The sequence below is a fragment of the Pinus tabuliformis genome, chromosome 6 (genome assembly GCF_031772625.1).
Source record: "Pinus tabuliformis cultivar Carrire ecotype Pingquan chromosome 6, CPIR1, whole genome shotgun sequence".
Classification (NCBI taxonomy): Eukaryota; Viridiplantae; Streptophyta; class Pinopsida; order Pinales; family Pinaceae; genus Pinus; species Pinus tabuliformis.
In genome coordinates this window covers 645,949,135-645,972,662 of record NC_142292.1, presented here as the reverse complement: position 1 = coordinate 645,972,662, position 23,528 = coordinate 645,949,135, and the positions used below count along the sequence as shown (strand labels likewise).

Genomic DNA, 23,528 nt, shown 5'->3' with positions numbered 1-23,528 from the left:
TTTCCTTGGATGATGTATTCTCTCCTTCATTATCGGATCTTAGTATCTATTCTTCTTTTTGTAAGGTTCTCTACTTCAGCTTTGAATTCTTGACATTTTGTAATGACTATGTCCTTGGTTTTCATTAAGTAAACCTAGGTCTTTCTTGAATGATCATCTATAAATGTGACATAATATAGATGACCTCCAAGAGATTTAGGAGTCATAGGGCCACATACATCAGAGTGAATGAGATCCAAGATTTCTTTTGACCGTGAAGCACTGCTTCCAAATGGTCTCTTGGTATTCTTACCCAATGCACATCCCTTACATACTCCTTCGTGATCTTCTTTTAATTCAGGGATTCCATCTACTATGGAGCTTAGAGTTGGAAGGATTTTGAAATGAAGATGACCAAATCTTCTATGCCATAGTTCACACAGGCTGATTTCAATGTGAACCAAAGCTTGTGCTAGAGGAGATATCAACCTGTAGAGTCTTCCTTCTCAGATACCAATTACTCTAGCATTCTCTATGCTTGAGTTTTTACTCCATACTACAACCTTTCCATCAATGAAAGCTACTCTATCACCCTTATCTTCTAGACTTGAAATGGAAAGTAAGTTCTTATGCAAACCTGGAACAAATAGGATGTTGTTGAGGTGAATGTTGCTTCCATTTTCCAGCTCTATGGAGGTTGATCCAATTCCTCTTATGAGATAGCTCTTATTATCTCCAAGTTCCACTGCGTAAGAATATTTTCCCTTTGATAATGTCTTCAATTGTTTATCATGACCAGTCATGTGCCTAGGTGCACCGCTATCAATTACCCAAATGCTCTCATCTTGGAATGTGCCAGTGAGTGCCAAGAATATACCTTCATCTTTTGCCTTGATTGCTTCCTCCTTTGTAGTGAATAGGAGATTCCATGCTTCCTTGATGCTTTTCTTGATATAGCTTGCTACCTTTGAACACTTTTTGATGAGCTTCTTCAATGTAGTGGAGATCTTCATAATGCCCTTAGTCAACCTTAGCTCTGATACCATGTTGAGAAATCAAAAGGGCAATGATTATATAGATTTCTCTTTACTTGATAACTGCTTGTGATGCCCTTTTACTTATTAGCTTTGTTATTTATTATTATATGTGTGAATCATCAAATAGCTACCAAAACAAGAACAAGAACACAAAATATAGGCTGCAAGTCATGGCCAAAACCTCTCCACTTGAGAGTAAAACCAGAAAATCTCTTCTCTTCCTTATAGGTTCTTCGATTGACGAATTCCAAGACCTTAAAAGACCAGTGTTGCATGAAATCCCCCGCCCCCTGTCCAGATCAAAGCCCAAATTCGCGGCCCATACAGATCCGTGGGTGATTTGGCCCCGGAACCACAGCTCGAAAATCCAGAACCGTGGATTGGGCCGAAAAAACGATTTTTGGTCTATGGGAACCGTCCGACCCAATCTTTGTTCCCGTACGCCCAAGACACGGCTCCGGAGCCGAATCACTCGGTGGATCCACCGCGGATCGGAGCCAACTCCGGGCAGATCCCGACCAATTCCGTGGGCTGCCAGGCAAATCCACAATACTCATTTTTTATTTTTATTTTTGTTTAATTGTGGTTGGGGTGGGTTTAACTTGGGTTAGGGAAAATAATGAAGGGAATAAAACTCTATTTCTCCTCTCATTTCCTCACTCTTGTATTTTTGGAGAGCTTGGAGAAGAGAGGAGAAAGAGAGCAGAAGAAAGCTTGGAGAAGAGAGGCTTGAGGAGAGCCTGGAGAAGAGAGGAGAAGAAAGCTTGGAGAAGAGAGACTTGAGGAGAGCTTGGAGGAGTGAAGAAGGAGGAGCTAGGAGCATTGAAGGAGGAGGAACTTGGAGGAGTAAAGAAGGGCTTCCATCTACAAGAGATGAAAAGGTGAGTGAAAACCCCAAACTCCCTCATTTTTTTGTCATTGTTTTTTGTATTTTTTCTCCTCCCTCTCCTACTCTTTCCCATTCTTTCTTCTTGCTCATTTAATTACAGGTTGTCCACCACCTATATTCATATTCCAAGATGGTTTTCTTCTGAGTTCTATGTATCATTCCATTTTTTATTTTCATGATAGCAAGGGAGGAGTAGGAATAGAAGGGAAGAAGAACAAGAGGATAGTGGTCCCCATATGAGTGAACCAGTGTATGATGAGGAGGAAGGATTTGAAGAGGAAGGGGATGAACCTGAAGAGAACATTGAAACACTAGAGGGGAAAGCTACATTGACACCCTTATGGAACTATGTGACCAAACTTGAAGGGGGAAAAGGTGGTGGAAGCTACACGTTTTTGTGCCCTCATGGTTGTCATGGAGGAAAACCATATAATGGTTCATATACCCGTGTGAAGAGGCATCTTTGGAGGGTGTTGTACAGTGATGAGAAAAAGGGTGTCATGGGGATACAAATTTGCCCAAATGTTTCAACTGAACAAAGAAGAAAATACATCCAAATAGAGGAGGTTGCACAACAACAAAAACAAGAAACAGAAAACTTAGTCTAAATCAAGTGCAACCTCTAGATTTGGTAGCTCATCTCCTCATGGTACTTTTGCAACCTCTGGAGGTAGAACAATAGGGGATTTCCTTAATGTTGTTGGGAGGGATGATGTGGATGGAAAGATAGTTTCATTTCTTCGTGCTTGCGGTGTACCATTCAATGTGCTTCGGTCTCCCTATTGGCATGATATGGTTAAGGCCATCAATGAAGCCCCAAAAGGATACAAGATCCCCAACTATGAGAAAGCTAGAATAGTGTTATTAGAAAGAGAAAAAGCAAGGGTTCAAAGAGCTTTGACACGTTTTACAAATGAGTGGGTGTATTGTGGGGTATCCATTGTATCAAATGGGTGGACAAATATTAGAAACCAACATTTGATAAATGTTCTTGGTGTTTCTGTTAGTGGTGCAGTATTTATTACATGTCATGACTCCTTCACCAGTGCAACTTCCCAAAACATTGCAAATCTCCTATTGCAATCAATCAAAGATGTTGGTCCTAACAATGTGGTTCAAGTGATCACTAATAATGCAGCAAATTGTAAGGCAACAGGAATAGTTATTGAATGTACTCAACCACACATCTTTTGGTTTGGATGCTTAGTGCACACATTGAACCTTTTGATGCATGATATTGTGAAGCATAAAGAATGTGGATGGATTAATGAGATTTACAAGAGAGGGAAGCAACTCATTAAATTTATCACAGGGCATACAAGCGTAAACTACTTTTATGGCACTTACTCCAAGTTGCAGTTGCTTAAACTTGCAAAAACAAGATTTGCAAGTTATTACCTCACTTTAGGTAGCTAGTGAACGTGAGACAAGTTTTAACTAATATGGTGGCCTCTGAATCATGGGAGGAAATTAACATTGATAGAGATGGTGCTAATGTATCCAAGGACATTATTCTTGACATGTTCTTTTGGTCATGGATTAAATATGTTTTGCAGTTCACCAAACCAATTTATTAAATGATCAAGTTTGTAGATTCAGATCGGCCAATAATTGGGGAGGTGTAAGAGCAAATGGATAGCATGTTGGGGCAGATTAAAGACATTGTTGAGCCTAGAGATATCACCTTGTACAATTATATTTGTGTAGAGGTGGAAAAACGATGGGATATGCTAAACGCTCCATTGCATGCCTTAGCATATGTTCTGACACCTAAATACTATCATCTGTTGAAATTTCTAACTCTGACACGTTAGAAATCCTTACTGCATTATCTGGTTTAATTTCTCCTACTTGTTTATTCCAATAACAAGTTATTTATAAATATAAATACTGAAATAAACACAAATGCAACCTTAACTCATATACAAATCAGCAACTGAAATATTTGAGACAAACACACAAGGGACACTGTTCTTTTTGGACAATCGTCCCCGGAAAAACCCAATGCGGGAAAACAAGTGCAGCGGATATGAGGGTTTTATTATTATGCAGTTTCTGAATACATCTAGGGTGCCAGAAATAGCTCACCCAACAGAGAATGCCCTCGACAGTAGTACCTCTCCTCGGAGACAGATATTCCGATTGATCAATGACCGGATGAACAATTCCACCGCAACAATTGCAGCTCCTTAGCTGGACAGCGAAAGCTGCTCCAAGCTTCTTTTTTGCTTTGCGTCACTCTGCAGGGACTACATCACCTTCCAGGCTCACTAGCACTCAGTCTGTCCCATGAAAATTCTTTTGGTGTTGCCTCTTGGCCCTACGTCAGCTCTACTAGCCTTTGCACAAGTACTAAAGCATCTGCGTCAGCCCCTTGGCTCTCTGTGTCAGCCCTCAGACCCTCTACATCACCCACGCTGGCCTCTTCAACCTCTGTGTATCCCAGTTGCCTATGTGTCAGCCTCTCTAGGCTCTGCACTATCTCTCTGGCACTATCTTTGCTCTCTGCTATGTATTCTCAGCCTCGTGCCGAACTGCCCCTTGCTGCAATAAATCACTAGCTCGATTCTCTTAGCAAAACCCGGCTCCAGAAAATCGAACTGACTAATCAATTTGGTGTGTCTCCAACTGAATCTCAAGCCTCCTCTTATACTTTTCCTATTGAGTCTTCAACGGCCAAGATTAAGTCCCTAATCAACAACTAAGATTAGATTCGGCTTGATCCTCGTCCCTTGGAACCTTCTAACCCAAAATTATATTAATACACATTAATATTTTAATTTTTCTAAGTTTATACTTAGAATCCAATTAAAAATATTAATCATTTTAATATCTCCTCATGCAGGTAGAATTTCTCCAAACGATTTCTAGGTTTTGGAGATCCCATGTGCTTTAGCCTCTCCACCAATTTTCATGGCTAGATCACATCCGATGCTACCACAAATCAACACTCCCTCTTAGCGAGGAATGTGCTCTAGTAATGCTCCATCACTGAAACATCACACTCATCCTCCGCACCGGTACCTGTGTTGATGCTAAGCCTGCTGCCCTACATTCACTGCACTACTACTTCCTGTACTATTTCCCATGACACTGCCATTGCCACTGCTACATCTGTACTATAGCGACCTCTCAACATGTTGCCTCTAGCACTGCCACTGCTAACTGCTACACTGCAACACAGTTACCAAGAAGTAGGTAACTGACTTCCCCCAAACTCTAACATCCTAGTCAGTCTGGAAGCCTCATGATGCTGAAGCTGACTCTACTGCTATTCTAAGCACCCTCTGTTGCTACTGCGTTGTTGCATACACCTTTGTGCCTCTCGCACTGCTGCAACCTTCACTGCGCTGCCTCAGATTTCTGCACCCAATCACTACCTTACTGCTCCACTACACTTTGCTCCAGCCGACCCCTGTCACACCTGCTACTGTCGTTAAGGGCTCCCGTAGCCGGATATCATCCAAGAGTTCAGGCACCTCAAGTATCCTGGCCCTCGTATGTAGTCCTCTTGACTACAGCTTGATGTCTCCCCACCTCTTTTCTAGAGGTGCATAAGCACTCATGGCACAATCATCATCGGTCTCGACCTCTTTCTGCGCCTTAGCTGGAGCTTCCTTGGAGTTGGAAGCCTCTCCCTAGGACACTGGGATGCATAATGTCCCAGCTCTGCACAATGGAAGCACTTCACCTTGGAGATGTCCTTCTTCTTCCTCTTCCCTTGTTGTCCTGCAGATGCTAGAGCCGCATCCTCCTCCTCTTTCTTGATTCGACTTCCCTTGCCACTACTCCCCCGCCTTGGTCAACCTCCTGATCTCTTCTTGGCGAAGAACTACCCACATCTCCTCCCATCATGGAAGAGTAGCTCTGCCCAAAATGCCTTGGACAAATGTCTCCCACTCCTCGGAGACTGTATTTAGGGTGGTCCTCACCATGAACTCAGGATTCGGTGTAGACCCTATGGAAGTAAGTTGGTCATGAATCTCCTCCAATTTGAGGAGGAACGGATCTATATGCTCTCCCTTCTATATCAGATACGGCCATAGTTGATTCTCCAATAGCATCTTATGCTACACGGAAGTGCCCTAATACAAGGTCATCAAAGTATCCCACATCTCCTTTGTTGTGTTCTTTTCAGCAATATGCGGTACGACATGATCTTTGACCCCGTCAAGGATCATGCACTTCACCCTCGCCATTGCATCCTCATACTTCTCATTTTCAGTTGGGTCGACTGGGATAGCCACGGTTCTCAAGGCAAAGTCCTTGATGCGATGTCGATCCAGGACTGCCAAGATCCTGGCCTTCCAAATGACAAAGTTGGAAGCCCCATCCCACCTGTCCTGATCCCTTAGTCTGTTCACTGCTATTTCAGCTCCTCTTCTGGACTCCCTCTAAATCCTGATTTCCCTACTGGAAATCCTCCCGCCAAATGTCGAACAGCTCCTCTCCAATCCTCCTTGCAACTGCAACTCAGATCTGGATTTCTTGGCTAGAAATCCATCAAAGTAATGACTCCCTCTACCTTGGTTTTGTGACCTATCCCCTTAGGTATCGTTTTGCACCGACAGAAACAGCACCCCACCAACTTCTCAATCACAATCTGCCCACAGCTCCCCAAGCTCTAGCAACTCAAGCAACTGAGCCTTTCAGGCTCTGCGCAATCTCAGCAACGACAGAATCTGCTCCTCCTGGCCATAGCGTCGATCCTTCCTAGCTAAGAAAGATGACTGGGCACTGCGTACGTCTGATCTGCTCCTCTCTGCCTCTGCACTGACCCTCCTCTTGGCTCGAAATGATGACACAGGTCCTTTACGTCACATCTTCTCTGATGCTTCTGCTCTGGAACAATGTTGTCTCTCGGGACAGCTGCTATTACTGCAAATTCTTCATATTACTGTTGGTGCCTTTAGTCCTCTTGTGATCTGCAACGCTCTGGTACCATGTTGAAATTTCTAAGTCTGACACGTTAGAAATCCCAACTGCATTATCTGGTTTAATTTCTCCTACTTGTTTATTCCATTAACAAGTTATTTATAAATATAAATATTGAAATAAACACAAATGCGGCCTTAACTCACATACAGATCAACAACTGAAATAACTGAGATAAACACACAAGGGACACCGTTATTTTTGGACAATTGTCCCCAGAAAAACCCAATGCGGGAAAATCGATGCAGCAGATATGAGTGTTTTATTATTATGTAGTTTCTGAATACATTTAGGGTGCCAGAAATGGCTCACCCAACAGAGAATGCCCTCGGCAGTAGTACCTCTCCTCGGAGATAGATATTTCAGTTGATCAATCACCGAATGAAAGATCCCACAGCAACAATTGCAGCTCCTTAGCTGGACAGCGAAAGCTGCTCCAAGCTTCTTTGTTGCTCTATGTCACTCTACAGGGACTACGTCACCATTCCAAGCTCACTAGCACTCAGTCTGCCCCACGAAAATTCTTATGGCACTGCCTCTTGGTCGTGCATCAGCTCTACTAGCCTCTGCGCAACTACTAAAGCCTCTATGCAACTACTGAAGCCTTTGCGTCAGCGCATTGGCTCTCTGCGTCAGCCCTTAGACCCTCTGCGTCACTCACGTTGGCCTCTTCAACCTCTGTGTATCTCCCAGTTGCCTCTGCGCAGCCTTTCCAGGCTCTGCGCTGTCTCTCTAGCACTATCTCTGCCTCTCTGCTATGTATTCTCGGCCTTGTGCCGAACTGCCCCTCGCTGCAACAGATCACTAGCTCGATTCTCTTAGCAAAACCCCGCTCCAGAAAATCGAACTGACTGATCAATTTGGTGTGTCTCCAACTGACCCTCAAGCCTCCTCTTATACTTTTCCAGTTGAGTCTTCAACGGTCGAGATTAATTCCCTAATCAACAACTAAGATTAGATTTGGATTTATCCTCGTCTCTTGGAACCTTTTAATCCAAAATTATATTAATAGACATTAATATTTTAATTTTCCTAAGTTTATACTTAGGACCCCATTAAAAATATTAATCATTTTAATATCTCCTCATCCGAGTAGAATTTCTCCAAACGATTTCTAGGTTTTGGAGATCTCATATTCTTTAGCCTCTTCGCCAATTTTCATGGCTAGAGCACATCCGATGCTACCACAAATCAACATCATCCATCATGGCTTTCAACACCAACACCTGGGGGGGAGCAGGAGAAAACCACACCTAGATCCAGAGGTTCCATCTAGTTATATGAGAGCATTGGATAGCTTAGTCCCCAATGAGGAGGAGGATGCCATGGTACGGAAACCGCTGAGCAACTATACCCTTAGCACTGGTCCATTTTGGAGCGTGCATGCAATTAGAGATCGAGAGACTTTTTCTTCTCTTGAGTGGTGGAACAGGCATTGAGGTGCTACTCCACTTCCACATACTTTGGCATTGCAAGTGCTATCACAAGTGGTAAACACTTCTTCTACAGAGATGTGTTGGAGCTCTTATTTTTTCATCCAAAGTGTTAAAAGGAACGAGTTAAATTTAGAGCGAGCAGAGAGCTTGTTTTATGTTCACAACAACTTGCGATTGTTGTCCCATTACTGTGATGATGCAAAGACTAATAAAGACCTTAAGGTTTGGGACAAAAATCCAGAGGATCCCAATTTGGAGGATGGAGTGTTGCGATTAGAGCAATTAGAGGATGCTCTTATCCAGGATGATGATGATCGAGTTGAGATGCCACCCCCATCTAGTCCCTTGGTTCCCAGGTTCCATGCTTCAACACCAACAACAAGGGCTTCATCTTCATCAGTTTCAGTGCCACAACTTCCACAACCACCATCTTCTTCATTGCCACCATGTGGAGGCCCACCGCCATGTATTGTTCGTGGTGGAAGGAGGAGAGATTAGTAGATATATTCACAATTTACTACTTTTGTCATAGATTAGACTTGTAGGCTTGTTGTGAATTTGAACTTTTTTGTCTTACTCTTCCTAGTTCAGTGTGTACTTGAGTCTTGGTGGTGGCCAAGTGGCCTATTTTGTAAACATTATTATTTGAATTTTGGACATGACTAATGTTGACAGTTGCTCACTTGCTAGATAAGTTACTTGAATGTTTGATGATTTTATCTTCTAAATGTTTTATGTTTTATAGTATGCTTAAAAATTTGATGTATGTTTGTAATTGCTAGAATCTAGAGGGTGATGCTCGAATAATTAGTCATTGATGTACAATGGAATCATGGATGCCATATCTATCTTGATTTATGTAAAAATATGCATGTTTTCATGTCTTCTACGACTAATTTGGTATTTGGGATGTTTTATTAATATAAATGCAAAAAAAATATAAATATATATATATATATAGTAGACGCTTCCGAGATGCTTCGCTTCCTAGATTTTTTGGAAATGATGCTTCCACGTCCCCGCTTCGTCCCTGCTTCGTGCAACGTTGCTTAAGACTGACTTCAGAACCCTCCAAGACCAGGACCAACCTCTTCGAATGATGTGCTAACCTTGATCCTATCAAACCCAATCAAATCTCTTCTAGTAGCACTTATTCGACCTCCAGCTGCAAAATTTCGGCCTCCACTGCATATCTGAAATTTCAGCCCCCCAGCAATTGTTGCTGCCACACGTGTGAGCTTTGATCTACCTTCTGAGCCCTCCTTTGACCTTCACTTGACTTTCTTTCACTTTAGGAGCATGAGGATTACCCTTGGTGAGCTTCGCTTGACCTACTTGTCTCTTTTTCTCCAAGATTGAACTTGAAGATAGAAACCCTAGGTCTTGTTGTAGAAACCCTAGTTCTCCTTAGCACGTGTGAGAGAAAATTAGCCCAAACACAAATCTCCTTCGTCCTCCTTCTCCTTCGCTGCCTTCTTCTTCCTCTTCCTTTGCTAGAATGAGTGATGAGTGAATGTGCTTCAAGTAGGACGAGTTCTCTTCTATTTATAGGCTCTTCAAGGGTGGATGTGGCTCTTCCCTTCGGCCAACTTGCCAGAGGGTATCTGGACACTTTTTAAGACAAAAATAATCTTCTTTACAAGCTACAATGTGCCCGATGGGGTCTTCAACTTATGACAATGACTCTTTTGACTTCTTAACCTAGGACAAACCCTAGAAGCACTCAATGGGTGCTTGACCTATAAAATAAAAAACCTTGAGCATGAAACCCATGCTCAAAAAATAATAATAATAATTTTTTTTTCTTTCATTTTACACTTTTCAAGAATCAAAAGTACATTTCATCTATATGAAGACCGAACCTAGTTACACATTTTTCAAAGAGACCCCATTGACACATTGTTAAATTCATCAACCACCAGAAGCATTACCTGCAGTGTTTCTCCATAGATAGGTGACCTGTCTCCAGCGACCATGACCTCAAGTGGGATTGTTCGTATTTTGCCTGTGCTTGGATCAACAAAACCCTCAGCTGGTCCTTCAGGATCACCAGTTTTCACTACAGATCCATCAGCTGCAAGGCCACATATCAAATTAATGTGAATAAGATAGTCATGATGAACAGTTTTTCCAAGAAAATCGAGTCTTGTATTACATGAAATAATACAGAGAATTTATAATGAGCTTACTATGGAGATTAGGTCCATGATTGCAAATCAGAAATCCATTTTGTTAAAGCATATCTAATGATTCCATGGAATTCCCGAGCAATACCTTCAAGACATTACTCGTAATTCTGCCTTAGTCTTCCTTTTATTAAATGCTTCATATATTACTTTAAAGAACAAGTGCATTTGGAACAGACATCATAGTACCAGAAAAATCCCACTCTAGAAAAGCCAAAAAGAATTTATTTTTTTTCAATCAGCTTTAGAGCTCTGAACAGTGAAAAGTTCACTCTAATCTCTGTGGCCAAATTCTGCAAATTTTTCAGTGATTTTTGTAATTTTAGAAAGAAATTTCTCTGTTTCAGCAGTTGCTTAGCACATTTGTGGCAGATCTGTGCATTTTTTTGCATTATTTTTATAACTCTCTCTAGTTTTGGTGGAAATTTGACTGAACAGTAATGGAATCAACAGTTTGGAGGAAAACGCAGGTTTTCTAAGCGTATTTTCAACAGATTCAACTGAAGCCTGGCTGTTTTTCAGCAGTGTTTGACAGCTAAAGGAAGATCTGGGTAGGTATTTTTGTTTCTTTTTCTACATGGTCTGCAGTTTGAAGCAGAGAAGTACAGATTTTGTACATTTTAGTCTCTATTTCAGTGCTTTTACCCACAAAATTATTTAACAAAATGGCTAGTTTGTCCAATATCATGCTGGAGGGTAACCAAAAGTTCTCTAGTAAAATTACAATCCATGGAAACAGTGTATGTTAGCCATTTTTTAGTACATGTCTCTGAATCAGTCTGTGTTCGCAAAGAAAATTCAATCAGCAACAACAGGCAAAGAGCAAAACAAATATGAGAAAAATGGAACACTAATAATGCTCATAAAACTGTCTTTGACTGATGAGATGCTTCTGGAAGTGCAGGGCGATGGCGTTGTTACCCCCTCACTTGTAGGGGTAACTAGAGGAGATTTTTTTCGATGACCCACATCACAGACTGTGGTCCCAGTGATGACATTTAGCATCCTCCACATGCAATAGCCCACAGATGCATTTTATATTATGCTCAACTCACTTACTGATGATTATGGTGCCCCAACAAAAATGAGGTGCATTTGTCCATTGCTTCATATTAAGTGTTTACGTTCAATGTATTTGGCATGAAAGTAGGGATCATGGGTTGAATCAGATAATGAATCATGATACTTGGAAGTTTTGCCTTTTGCCTTCTTTCACTGTGGTGGTCATCATCAATTTCCAAGCGTTGCCACTCTTGGGAGAGGGGTACTATTGGGGACCTTGATAGGTACATTTGGAACAGACGTCATAGTACCAGAAAAATCCCACTCTAGAAAAGCCAAAAATATTTTTCTTTTTTCAATCAGCTTCAGAGCTCTGAAAAATTCACTGTAATCTCTGTTTTAAGGCCAAATTCCACATTTTTTTCAGTGATTTTTGTAATTTTAGAAAGAAATTTCTCTGTTTCAGCAGTTGCTTAGCAGATTTATAGTAGATCTGTGCATTTTTTTGCATTATTTTTAGAACTTTCTCTAGTTTTGGTAGAAATTTGACTGAACAGTAGAAGAATCAACAGTTTGGGAGAACACCCCAGGTTTTCTAACCATATTTTCAACAAATTCAACCGAAGCGTGGCTGCTTTTCAGCAGTGTTTGACAGCTATAGCAAGATCTGGGCAGTTATTTTTGTTTCTTTTTCTATATGTTCTGCAGTTTGAAGCAGAGAAGTAACTATTTTGCACATTTTAGTCTCTATTTCAGTGCTTTTACCCACAAAATTATTAAATGGCTAGTTTGTTCAATATCATGCTAGAAGTTAACCAAAAGTTCTCTAGTAAAAATTACATCCCTGGAAACAGTGCATATTAGCCATTTTTGAGTACAGATCTCTGAATCAGTTTGTTGGCAAAGGAAACTCAACAGGCAACAAATAAGATGAGAAAAATAGAGCAGCAGTAATGCTCATTAAACTATCTTTGACTGATGAGATGCTTCTGGAAGTACAGGGTGATGGCACTGTTACCCTCTCACTTCTAATGGCAACTAGACGAGATCTTTTTCAATGACCCACATTACAAACAGTCGTCCCGATGATGACAATTAGCATTCTCCACAGACAACAGCCCACATGCCTTTTATATTATGCTCAACTCACTCATTGATGATTATGGTACCCCAACACACATGAGGTACATTTGTCCATTGCTTCATATCAAGTGTTTAAACTTTATGTTCAATGTATTTAGCATGAAAGTAGGGATCATGGGTTGAATCAGAGAATTAATGATCCTGCTTGGAAGTTATGCCATTTGCTTTGTTTCACCGTGGTGGTCATCATCAATTTCATAGTCAATGTTGTCACTCTTAGGGAGAGGGGTACTAGTGGGGACCTTGATAAGGGTAACGTGCCCATGCCTTTTCATACTCCATCTATTCCCCTTTCTGTTGTCCATTCTTTTGGGTTGGCTGTTACATCTACCCCAAAAAGGTCCATGCTTCATAATCCCATGAGAAGAAGGGGCTTGGATACCCAAGGTTGATGCAAATGTTTAAAAAAAAGAATGAGCATGATATGAATTTCAAAACGCTAAAAAAGTGAATGGATATTAATGATAAATAAAAGCCAATGTAAACTTGAGCTCTACACCCTTGCTATGGGACCATTGCACCAAGTTATATGCAAAGAAATGCATAACTAAAGAAAGACCGAGTTACATCATCCCAACCCCTATGCAATGAAATGCATATACAAGAAAACAGGGTTTGTAAAGCAAAATAAAGAATATAAGAAAGGGCAAGAAAAGGGGTAGTAAGACACAATGCCGTGGAAAGGATAACTCAATGCATAAGCACTCTCTCTACAAAAGTGCTTACAAAGATGAATATTATGTAACCTTGCATGTCAATAACACCATTCCCATGAAATAAACCCCAAATCATACCATTGTCATTTACACTTACCCCTTGATTGGTTTCTCAGGAAATATTTCTCTTCCAGAGTATTGGCACACCTAATAGGGTTTTATGATAATTCCTAAACTTGGGAAAATACATAAAGTCATAAGCCAATGTGAAATTTGAAGAAGATACCTAATGTGATCTACCTAATGGCTTTTACATTGGACATGGCTCACTTTTTTTGTTGCAATGACTCCAATACATAAATTAAAAGGTCACATTTGAATGTTTGTAGCCCCTCCTTGATGACAATGCTTGCATAGATATAATCCTTTGGAGGATGCCAATGATGTCTCTCTTCCACACTTGATGGAGGTCATTTCACCCTATTTGGAGAGCATTGGACCTTTTGATGACTTAGCACCCCTCTTGAGACATCCTATCACCCATACGAGATAAGACATTGCACCTTGGAGATGAGACGTTGCACCTTAATGATGGATGTGGCACCTCTTCATGATGATTGGACACTTGGATGATGACGTCACACCTTTTGGAGCTTGATGTGACCCTTCATGGTGAAACATTGCAACTTTTGGAGGCAACATTTCACTTCTAGAGCATCTACATCTTGGGGAGTGAGGCATCCACCTTTGGAGAGAATTTATGCCACACATGTGGCCTTGGAGCAAACATTTATGATGACAACTTGATGCTTTGAACATTATTCTTATAGAAAATCCTTGAAATTTTGCAACTGTTGTAGTGAACAAATCTGAAACTAATTGTTGCACCAAGACATAGAATTTCTCTACCAATTTGTAGTAGAATAGCAAAAAAACAAGATTTTTCTAAGGAACCCAACTGGGAAAACCTTATGCTTGTTGTAGATTTTATTGATAGAGTTCTGAGTAATTAGATCAAATACAAGACAATTGTTTCAATTGAAAACTCATTGTTCTCACTGCTACACTAGCTAGAAACACCTTGCCTGCAACCTTGACCTCTGCTCCTACTTGCTTACAACTTGTTTCTTCCTATTTCCTAGCGCTAGAATAGGTTCCTATGATTTAGGAAAAACCTCTTAAATCCTAGCACACACCTCGGAGCAAGAAGTCTCCCCATGCTTTGCATACTGGCTACTCTAAAAGTATTCTCTCACTGCAAGGCTCTCACACATACAACTTATGCAGACAAGAATGAATAATGATGTTTCTTTGTCCTCCTTATAAGCTATTCAACCCATGTAAATCTGGAAAGTTTATTTTTGGAACTTGATCTTGTGATTGACTAGTTAACTGAGTCTAACTGACTCATGTAACTCGTCCTAGCCACAAATAACCATTGAGACTTCTAACTCGCACTAGGAGACAAACAACTGAACCTCCAACTATTTGCATAAGTTAAACTGCTTCATGAACTTGTCCTAACTTTTAGGAACTCGTCCTAACTTAAAGGAACTTGTGCATGCTAAAGAAAGATTGTTTGTGGTCTTCTTGACAAAGGCACAAGTCAAAGAAGACCTTACTCGCTACTATTTTCAACACTCCCTCTTAGTGAGGAAGGTGCTTCTGGAAGAACCTCATCCACCTGGATCTGTCTCCAACACTACCACGTTCTCCACTGTTGGAACTACCCTCTTTGAACTAGAAGAATTCCCTACTTTCTTCCATAGAACCTGATTTGAAGACTCGTTCTTTCCAACCATGCTCTGCAAGTCCATCACTTCAGTTATAAGTGCCATGCAATGTTTTAAAACTCCGACTCAGCCAAGGGTCGACTCCAACTCCGACTCTGACTCGATATCGACTCGGCCGGTTTGATTTCAATGACTCTATCATTGTAAAAAATACATTAAATATTTATTTTTATTTTTAAAAACATAATTTTAAAGATTTTCATTCATGTTTCCAAACACAAAGCTTTAGAATATAGATAGAAGACAACATATGATCAAAGTAGGCTCATGAATATATCCATTATATCAAAATGGCACCCAATCCATTGTCCAATACATACATGATGATGATATAGAGATCAAAACAAAAACACATAACTAAGGAGGTTAGAAATGGGCTCTACAACAAAAGTAAATTGTGAAACATCACTAGTCACCACTAACCAATACTACTGGCTACTACTAGAGGAGCCAACATTATCTGGCTCAACCTCTGAATCAGAGTCAGACAGGGAAACCCATGGCTCCTCATCATCATCATCTCCAACTGCAATTGCAGAAGTGGTAGCACTAGCAGGCTATGCAGCAGCTACATGCTGAGATAGACGAGATGTGTGCTTCCGTCGTGGCTGAGCAGAGGAAGCGCCCGCAACTGGAGGACTTAGGGCTGGGCCTCAGGCTGGTACAAGTGGATCTACATTCAACTGAACATTTTGTTCTAGTGATGCCACCATCTGTAAATCCAAATCAAGATCCTCATCAGAATCAAACTCTGTTGGATGACTCTCCACTACCCAATCTGATGTTGGATCAATATCTTCCAACACAATGGGATCTGAATCAGGTCTTTCGTTCAATAATTGGTTGCGTCCGATCCGGAGGTTGTATTGGACATAGACTAAATCATTTAACCGTTTTTTATCCAAACGGTTTCTCTTCTTCGTGTGAATCCTCTCAAAAACAGACTAATTGCGCTCACACCCAATAGCACTGCAAGTTTGACTCAAAATATGAATTGCAAACTTCTACAATTGAGGACAATGGCTACCAAAAGCCTCCCACCATTGTGCTGCAAAAAACATAGTAGTGTAATGAGTTAGCTCAACAAATTATATACAAATTTCAAATTATAAACAATTTAACAAAATAAATATTAAGAATTTGAAAATTGAAATTTTTGTTTATCTAGCTCATCTGCTTCCCTTGCAATCTTTGCTAGGTTCTTCCCAAAGGTACCTGTGGCTTTGTTGAAGGTTATGATCTGTCGGTGTATCTCCAGCTGATCACACTCCAATGGGATCATGTGATCAATGCAGTCAATCAATCCATCTCTAACCTGCCCACTCAAAGCTCCCGCCGCCTGAGCTTTATAATGATACTGTGGGTTCAAAAAATAGCCAGCTGCATGTATAGGGCGATGGAGTTGATTGTTCCATCTTTCATCAATGTTGCCCAAATGGACCCATACTTAGCCACTTTATCCTTGTATGCCCTCTTTATTTGCTCCTTTGCTTGATCCATAGCCTCATAAATGAAGCCCATAGCCAATCTTTCCCCATCCACCAACCGCAACACCTCAACCAGTGGCTCAACAACCTTCACAATCTATGTTGCCTTTCTCCAAAATATTTATTCATTAACTTTCTTTTTCAATTCTTTTCCTTCCTGTTTGAGAGACCACTAGCTTTGATTCCATTCATCACTGGAAAATATCTTTTGCAAGTTTCTATGTTGTGAAAGCATAGATTGCAATGTCAAAAAATGAGTAGCAAATCTAGTGATGGCAGGCCTAATAATATCCTTGTCCCCTGTGTGTCTCCTCATAAAGCTCAAAATCCATGAATGATTGTAGATAATTTTGTTATGCTTTTGGCAAGATCTACAGTGTTTTTGACCCAATCTAATTTGCCAATATCCTCAAGCATGAGGTCTATGCAATGCGCAACACATAGGGTCCAAAAGATGGTTTTGTGTTTTTCCTCTAACAGTTTACCAGCAAGAACATAGTTAGAGGCATTATCTATGATGACTTGAACAACATTAGCCACCCCCACCTCCTCAACAACCTCATCCAATAGCTGAAACAACAATTGTCCATCTTTCACCCTATCAGATGCATCAACTAATTTTAGAAACATGGTTCCCTGCGGGCAAAAGATAAGAAAGTTTATGATGGTACAGTCCTTTGATCAGTCCATCCATCTGACATGATGGTACATCATGTTCTTGCCCATGAGTCTTTGAAATCTTTCAAATACTCATTAATTGAGGAAATTTCTTTCTGCAAATGATACCCCCTTATCTCATGCATAGTAGGCCTGTTCACCCTGCCGCCTACACTTACCTACAAGTCAGTGAGAAAATCCTTCAACCCCACAAGGTGTGGTTGGTGGTAGGGAACTCAAAGAAGGAGTTGTCACACTAATCCCGACTCTCTCCGTTTGAGCTATCTCCTAGGTTAGCTAAGGGGGGTGGTCCCTAATGACAAGTTAAGTTAAAAAGGATGTGAGTTTCTAGGAGAATTGTTAGAGTTAAATAGATTCTCTTTAAGATTTATAAGCAAAAAACCGATATGAGCAATAACCATCATAAGATAAGCATGAAATACATAAACAACCAGTGCCTTCCAAGTATTTGCTCTTTAAGAAATGAAATTGTATTTTGCTTAAAATGAAGTGAAATGCTTTCAAATGGAAAGCCAAAATAACCTTGAAAAGTGAAACAATAAATTGTTAGCACAAGATATTATAAATGCTTTCAAGATGAATAAGTCTACAAATCAAAGCATGGAAACTATCTTGCTCAAAAGGATACAAAAAGAACTCAAATGTTAGACCAAGATGACAACATGCAATTAAGTTTGCAACCCAAAATAATAGTACTTGAAAGTGAAATCAACCATTCATGACAATATGCAATTAAACCAAAAGATGAGTCAATTTCCAAGTACAAGAAAATTAAACTTGTTGCAAAATTAAAAGAGATTACAATGCTTGCATCCAAAGTGCCTCTTGAAATAAGATTTGCATGTGAGACTTTAAACCATCAAGATAGCAAGAAATTTAAGAACTTTGCAAACAAAGCAAATGTGATGGAATGAGTTCTTGGTTTATTTTATTAATTAGTGCTAAGGCAAAGTTACAATTGAACTCTAGTTCTCAGACCTCATCTTCACCCAAATATTTGGATCTCACAATGAGGAGTCAATAGAGGTAGAGGGTCCCTAGAAGTCTATTCAACCAACTTAAGTTGGAGGTAAATTTTAGTGAGGCTTGGGGCCTTCCTATACAAACATGTGTAGATGAGTGCAAATTGTGTTAATTCCCCAAATTAAACTAATGCAAATGCAAATGCTTCAAAAAGAAATAGTTTGCAAAACTTGAGAGCGTATGCATGTGGGAATTTAAATACAAGATTAGTAAAATTTGCATGTGGAGTGAAATGTGTTGATTTTAAGCATGCACAATATGAAATTAAAAGCTAGAAAGCTAAGAAAAACTAAAAACAAGATTAGGCCACCCACAAGAATCCCTCCTCTAAATAAGGAAGGGGGATGCCATGGGAAAAATCTCAAGCTCCCTCCAACATTTTTTTTTATCTTTTATTAGTGCTTAAAGCGAGTAAAAATGCCTCTAAGAGGGCAGCCCACAATACGAGAGAGATCTTTACAAAGATGGGACTCTAACAAAGCTAGACTCTCTCCCCAAAAATATAACAACAACAAACTTGAAGATGGAAAAAACTCTCCAAAAGAAATTCACAAAGCTCAAAAGGCCCACGGCCTAGATGAGTTTGCAACTCTCTCCCAAGTGCTTATGGCCTCCATAGAAATCAATCTTTGGATAGTGTGAGGGGGTCCAGCATACACACGATTGAGTAGTTTTCCAAAGCTTCTCCTCAAGCTCCTTGTTGCACAATGCTTAAGCCTATGGGCTGCAAAACACAAAAAAAATACCAATTGTTAGTGTGAAATTAGGAAAAAGAAACCAAAAATGGACTTAGAATTTAATTTACAAAATACTAGCTCAAGTAATGGGAGTGAACCCCCATACTTGCCTAGCTTTAGAAATGACTTTTGAATAGGAGAGATAACTTTGAAAGAACTATAACCAAAGAAGTATTTTGAATTTAAATGGATGATCAAGTAGCTATAGACTAAGAAACTCTCTTTTGCTCTTTGTTGGATGGAAAATTTGGAGCGAAAAAATGGCTGAATCTTGGATCGTTGTGACTCTAGGAATGAGTTGATCTAATTGAGTTTCTCCCACTTCCAGATGGATTCTTGCACACAATACAAAAGATCTTTCATACACACTTGAACATGTATTAGTTTGTGCAAGATTAAAGCAATATAATGAATAAGATAAATCAAGCATTCCTCATAAAATGAATTGACAAGCTTATCCCTAGAATACTACTCTAAATCAATGATACGTGCAAGATAGCTTACACACATCAATCCAAGCTATTGATTTGGGTAGCATCAAATGTGCTCTAGCCACGAAAATTAATGGAGAAGCTAAAGTACATGAGATCTCCATGACCAAAAAAGGTTTGGGCAGAATCTAACCGGTTTGGGAGATATTAAAATAATTAATATTTTTAATGGAGTTCCTAAGTTTAAACTTAAGAAAAATAAAATATTAATGGGTATTAATATAAAAAGTGGGTTAGAATAGTCCAAAAATCACGGATCAAGCCAAATCTAATCTTAGCCGTTGATTAGAGATTTAATCTCCGTCGTTGATGGACCAACGAGAAAATTATAAGAGGCTTAAGGGTTAGTTGGAAAACACACCAAGAGAGACCAAGAACTCGATTTTCTAGGGTAGGGCTTGCTGAGGAAATTGAGTGAGTAATATGAGTTGCAACTGAGGGGCGTGAATACATAGCAGAGAGGCAGAGTTAGTACAAGGAGGATTAGTGCAAAGCTGGGAGAGGGACACAAAGCCAGCTAGAGGCCACGCAGAGGCAGCCAGGAGTTGCACAGAGCCAAAGAGGGCCAACGTGTGAGACACAGAAGCTCTAGGGGCTGACGCAGAGCCTAGAGAGGTTGACGCTGGGCCAGAGAGGCTAACGCAGGACCTAGAGACAACGCGGGAGCATTTCGTGGGACAGACTGAGAGCTGGAGAGCCGGATAGGGTGACATAGTCCCTATCAGAGTGACACAGAGCAGCAAAAGCTGCATTGTTGCTGTGGGATCGTTTATCCGATGTTTTAGCCGAAATATCTATCTCCGACTAAGAGGTACTGCCGAGGGCATTCTCTGTTGGGTGAGCCATTTCTGGCACCCAGGTTGTATTCTGAAACTGCATAATAATAAAACCCTCTAAATAGTTGCACCGGTTTCCCTGCATTGGGTTTTTCCACGCACATTAGTCCAAAAATAACGGTGTCACTTGTGTGCTTGTTTACTTTCAGTTGATGATCTATATGTGTTGATATTGTACTTGTATTTATTTTCAGTATTTACATGGTAAATAACTTGTTAAGTAATTGAACAAGTAGGAAGAAATAAATCAGATAGTACAGGAAGAATTTCTAACGGGTTAAACTTAGAAATTCCAACATAAGCAAGATGGCAAGCATAAATTATATTAATTCAACATGCGAAAGAAATTAAACACAATAGCAGTAGTATGAAATGACATCACCTCATAACGCCAAGAGAACACCATCTAGATAGCCCCAAAGTCTTGATTGTATTAAGAAACTATGAAAATACAAAATGGCAGAGTTTCCTCAAGCGCAATAGCTTATTACATGATACAATATGAGAGCCCATGGTTCTATTATATAGAGAGTTGGGAGCAAAACCCAATGAAGAATGACAATGAAGAATGGAATTGGATCCAATCCCAATGTAGAAATGATTAAACAAGTGGCATGAGGTGACAATCCTAAAGAGAAATTCGAATTTGTTGAATGGAGCTCCAATGCGAAGTGTAAAAATCGAATTTTGGCAAGTGGGCATCATTTTCTTCTTCCCTTATGTGCCAAATTCAAGTTTTATGATCGAATGACAAGTGTATATGGGCAGTAACCCATGTGCAGGCAATTTCCCATAAAAATCTCCACCAAATATTCTCCCAAATCCTCCCAGATGTGCGTTAACTTCACAAATTTGAATTTCCAAGTAAGTAGTTTTCTCATTTAATGCCAGAAATTCGATTTTATTTGAGCACGTCTTTTCCTTGATTTTAGGATTCCACATCACCTTGGGCCTTCACTTTAACTCCCCCATAATTTTCCACCTCATTTTCACAACATTTAGCATGTGTGGATATTTATTTTTCTCCATTTATTTAATTTCTAGCGTAATTAATTGTCAGATTTCCCACTAAACTTAGGAAAAGTGGATTTTGAGGATTCAAAACACATTTTTAACCCCTCAAAGTGTCATAGTAGAAAGTTGAGGGTGAGAAGTGCAAATTTCATTGCTCATACCCCATACAACTTCTCTAGACATCACTTATTACATTACAAATACAATTTTATTAGCAATTTCCGCAGTGCGGAAAATCTAAAAATTTAAAAATGACTACCTAGACCTAACAAAATTCCACGAAATTTTTTGTGTGATCTAGTATGGTAATGTACATCGACTCTAGACACTAAGATGTATTAAGGGCTCAACCTTCAAACTGTCACCTCGGCTTTCGGGTAAAAAATGAGTGAAAAAACCTAGAAAATTATCCACCTATGAAAAATAAGGGATAATTAACCAGACAAAAAGAAGAACTCTAAGGTGTACTTGTTTGTTGATCGAGTACCAACATCCTAGGCCTGTTATAAACTCAAAACTCATCATTACTGGTATCACTTATTATAATTCCTTGTAGGCTGTGGAATCTAGGTACAAGAAAGATGATGAGAAAATAGAATTAGAGTTAAAAAACTCCGTTGACTGATGATATCTAATGGTACAAGTGTCCTTTGGATCATCCATGGGCATGGAGTCTTTATATAATCATCAGGTGCTACTCTAGTGGTCAACAGGGCCTTTGAATCCTTTTCCAACAGCAAATATGGCATCAAACATAGGCTCAGAATATGGTGAACGGGAAGCATTGAATGGGATATCAGCATCATACCACCATCTACATATGTAATCACAAGCAGTCTCCCTCAATTCTTTCTTCAATGGTCATCTAAAGTGGGTTGCAAAGTTCTACTAGCTTCAGGGCCATGTGCATCTGATGGAGAGGAGGGTGTGACAGTGAAATAACTTTTGATATTCATATCACCCTTCTTTTTCATTTTACCCTTACCCTTTTTTTAAATGGACTCCAAAGAGGGAGGAACATATCAGAAGGGGTTGGATGCATCAGGTCAAGGGATAGAAGAAGAACCCTCAAAATCAAAATGGGGGTTGGTAGCCATCATTTTTTGTATACTCCTCTTCCTCCCAATTTTAGCCTCTATTTCTTTTTGTCTAGCATTTTCTTCTTTAAACTTCTCAAAGCTATTTAACAACTCCTTCCTAATCTCCCCAATTTGTGGTGATTCACATGGAGTAATTTGGCCTTTAATTCCTACCAAGTGTTGTTTAAGCCTATTAATGCCCCTAGGACCATCCTTAATTTTTCTATGGCAAAATTTGCAATGCATTTGACTATCAACCATTTCAACATATGCCCAAGCGGCATCTTTCACTCTAGGTGTCATTTTTTATCTTGGAAATGAAAGGAAAAAATCTGAAAATGAAAACAAAAAAGTAGCATTGCTTCAATGTTCATTTTTTTCACAAAAAACACTCTTTTCAATTTCCAGATTTACACCAAAAAATAAAAAAGCAAAAACAGATTTTTAGAAGTAAAAAAAAATACCTCTAGGCACAAACTACCACCTCAAAGTTGCTCCAACAAACCAACTACTCAATGTTGCTCCAATGGCTGCCCAAGAAGTTCCTCACTCCTGCTCCAATGCTTGCCCAAGACTCCTCACTGCTACTCCAAAAACAAACTCCACAACTTTTCACAAACTCCTCACAAATTCTCACTCAAATAAAATGAGATGGCTATGAGGAAATGGGAGGGGTTGGGTAGGTTTTATAGGGTTTGGGAGAGGGAAATGGACCCCAAAGAACCCAAAGGCACATTAGAATAGGCTTTGGGGTCCCCAAAAACCCAAGCTGGAAAAAAAAAAAATGTGCTTTACAGTCGCTCCCATCGAGCTGGATAAGTTGGCTCGAACTTAGCCGAGCCAGTCAGGTTGTTACCGAGCCGGCCGAGTCGGTAACCGACTCGGCCGACTCGATAACAACCCGTCCAGCCGAACCAAGCTAACCGTCGAGTCGACCTGGTCATGCAACAACTCAGACTGACTCGGCCGTTTCGGAGTCGATTCGAGCGATTTTTAAAACAGCGAGTTAGAGCAAGTTGAAGTTTTGCCTCTCAAAACCAAAAGACAAAGGGAAAACTTGAAAAATTCTAAGTTTGAGTTTGTGCCCATCCGCCACGTGTCCAATCAGATATCGGAGGTCCCTGGAA

General features: G+C 40.0%; 1 protein-coding gene across 4 annotated transcripts in view; it reads right to left on the bottom strand.

The window, feature by feature from the left end:
* LOC149260277 (peptidyl-prolyl cis-trans isomerase CYP38, chloroplastic-like) overlaps positions 1–23,528 on the bottom strand; it is a 191,761-nt gene that overhangs the window by 11,422 nt on the left and 156,811 nt on the right. For 3 of the 4 annotated variants that reach the window (XM_089419973.1, XM_089419999.1, XM_089419981.1), the window contains one exon: positions 10,208–10,350. In XM_089419973.1, the coding sequence (XP_089276099.1) occupies positions 10,208–10,350 (143 nt within the window). Of the gene's footprint in view, positions 1–10,207; positions 10,351–18,711; positions 18,969–23,528 lie in introns of those variants that run through there. The other variant, XM_089419990.1, reaches the window with a different exon arrangement.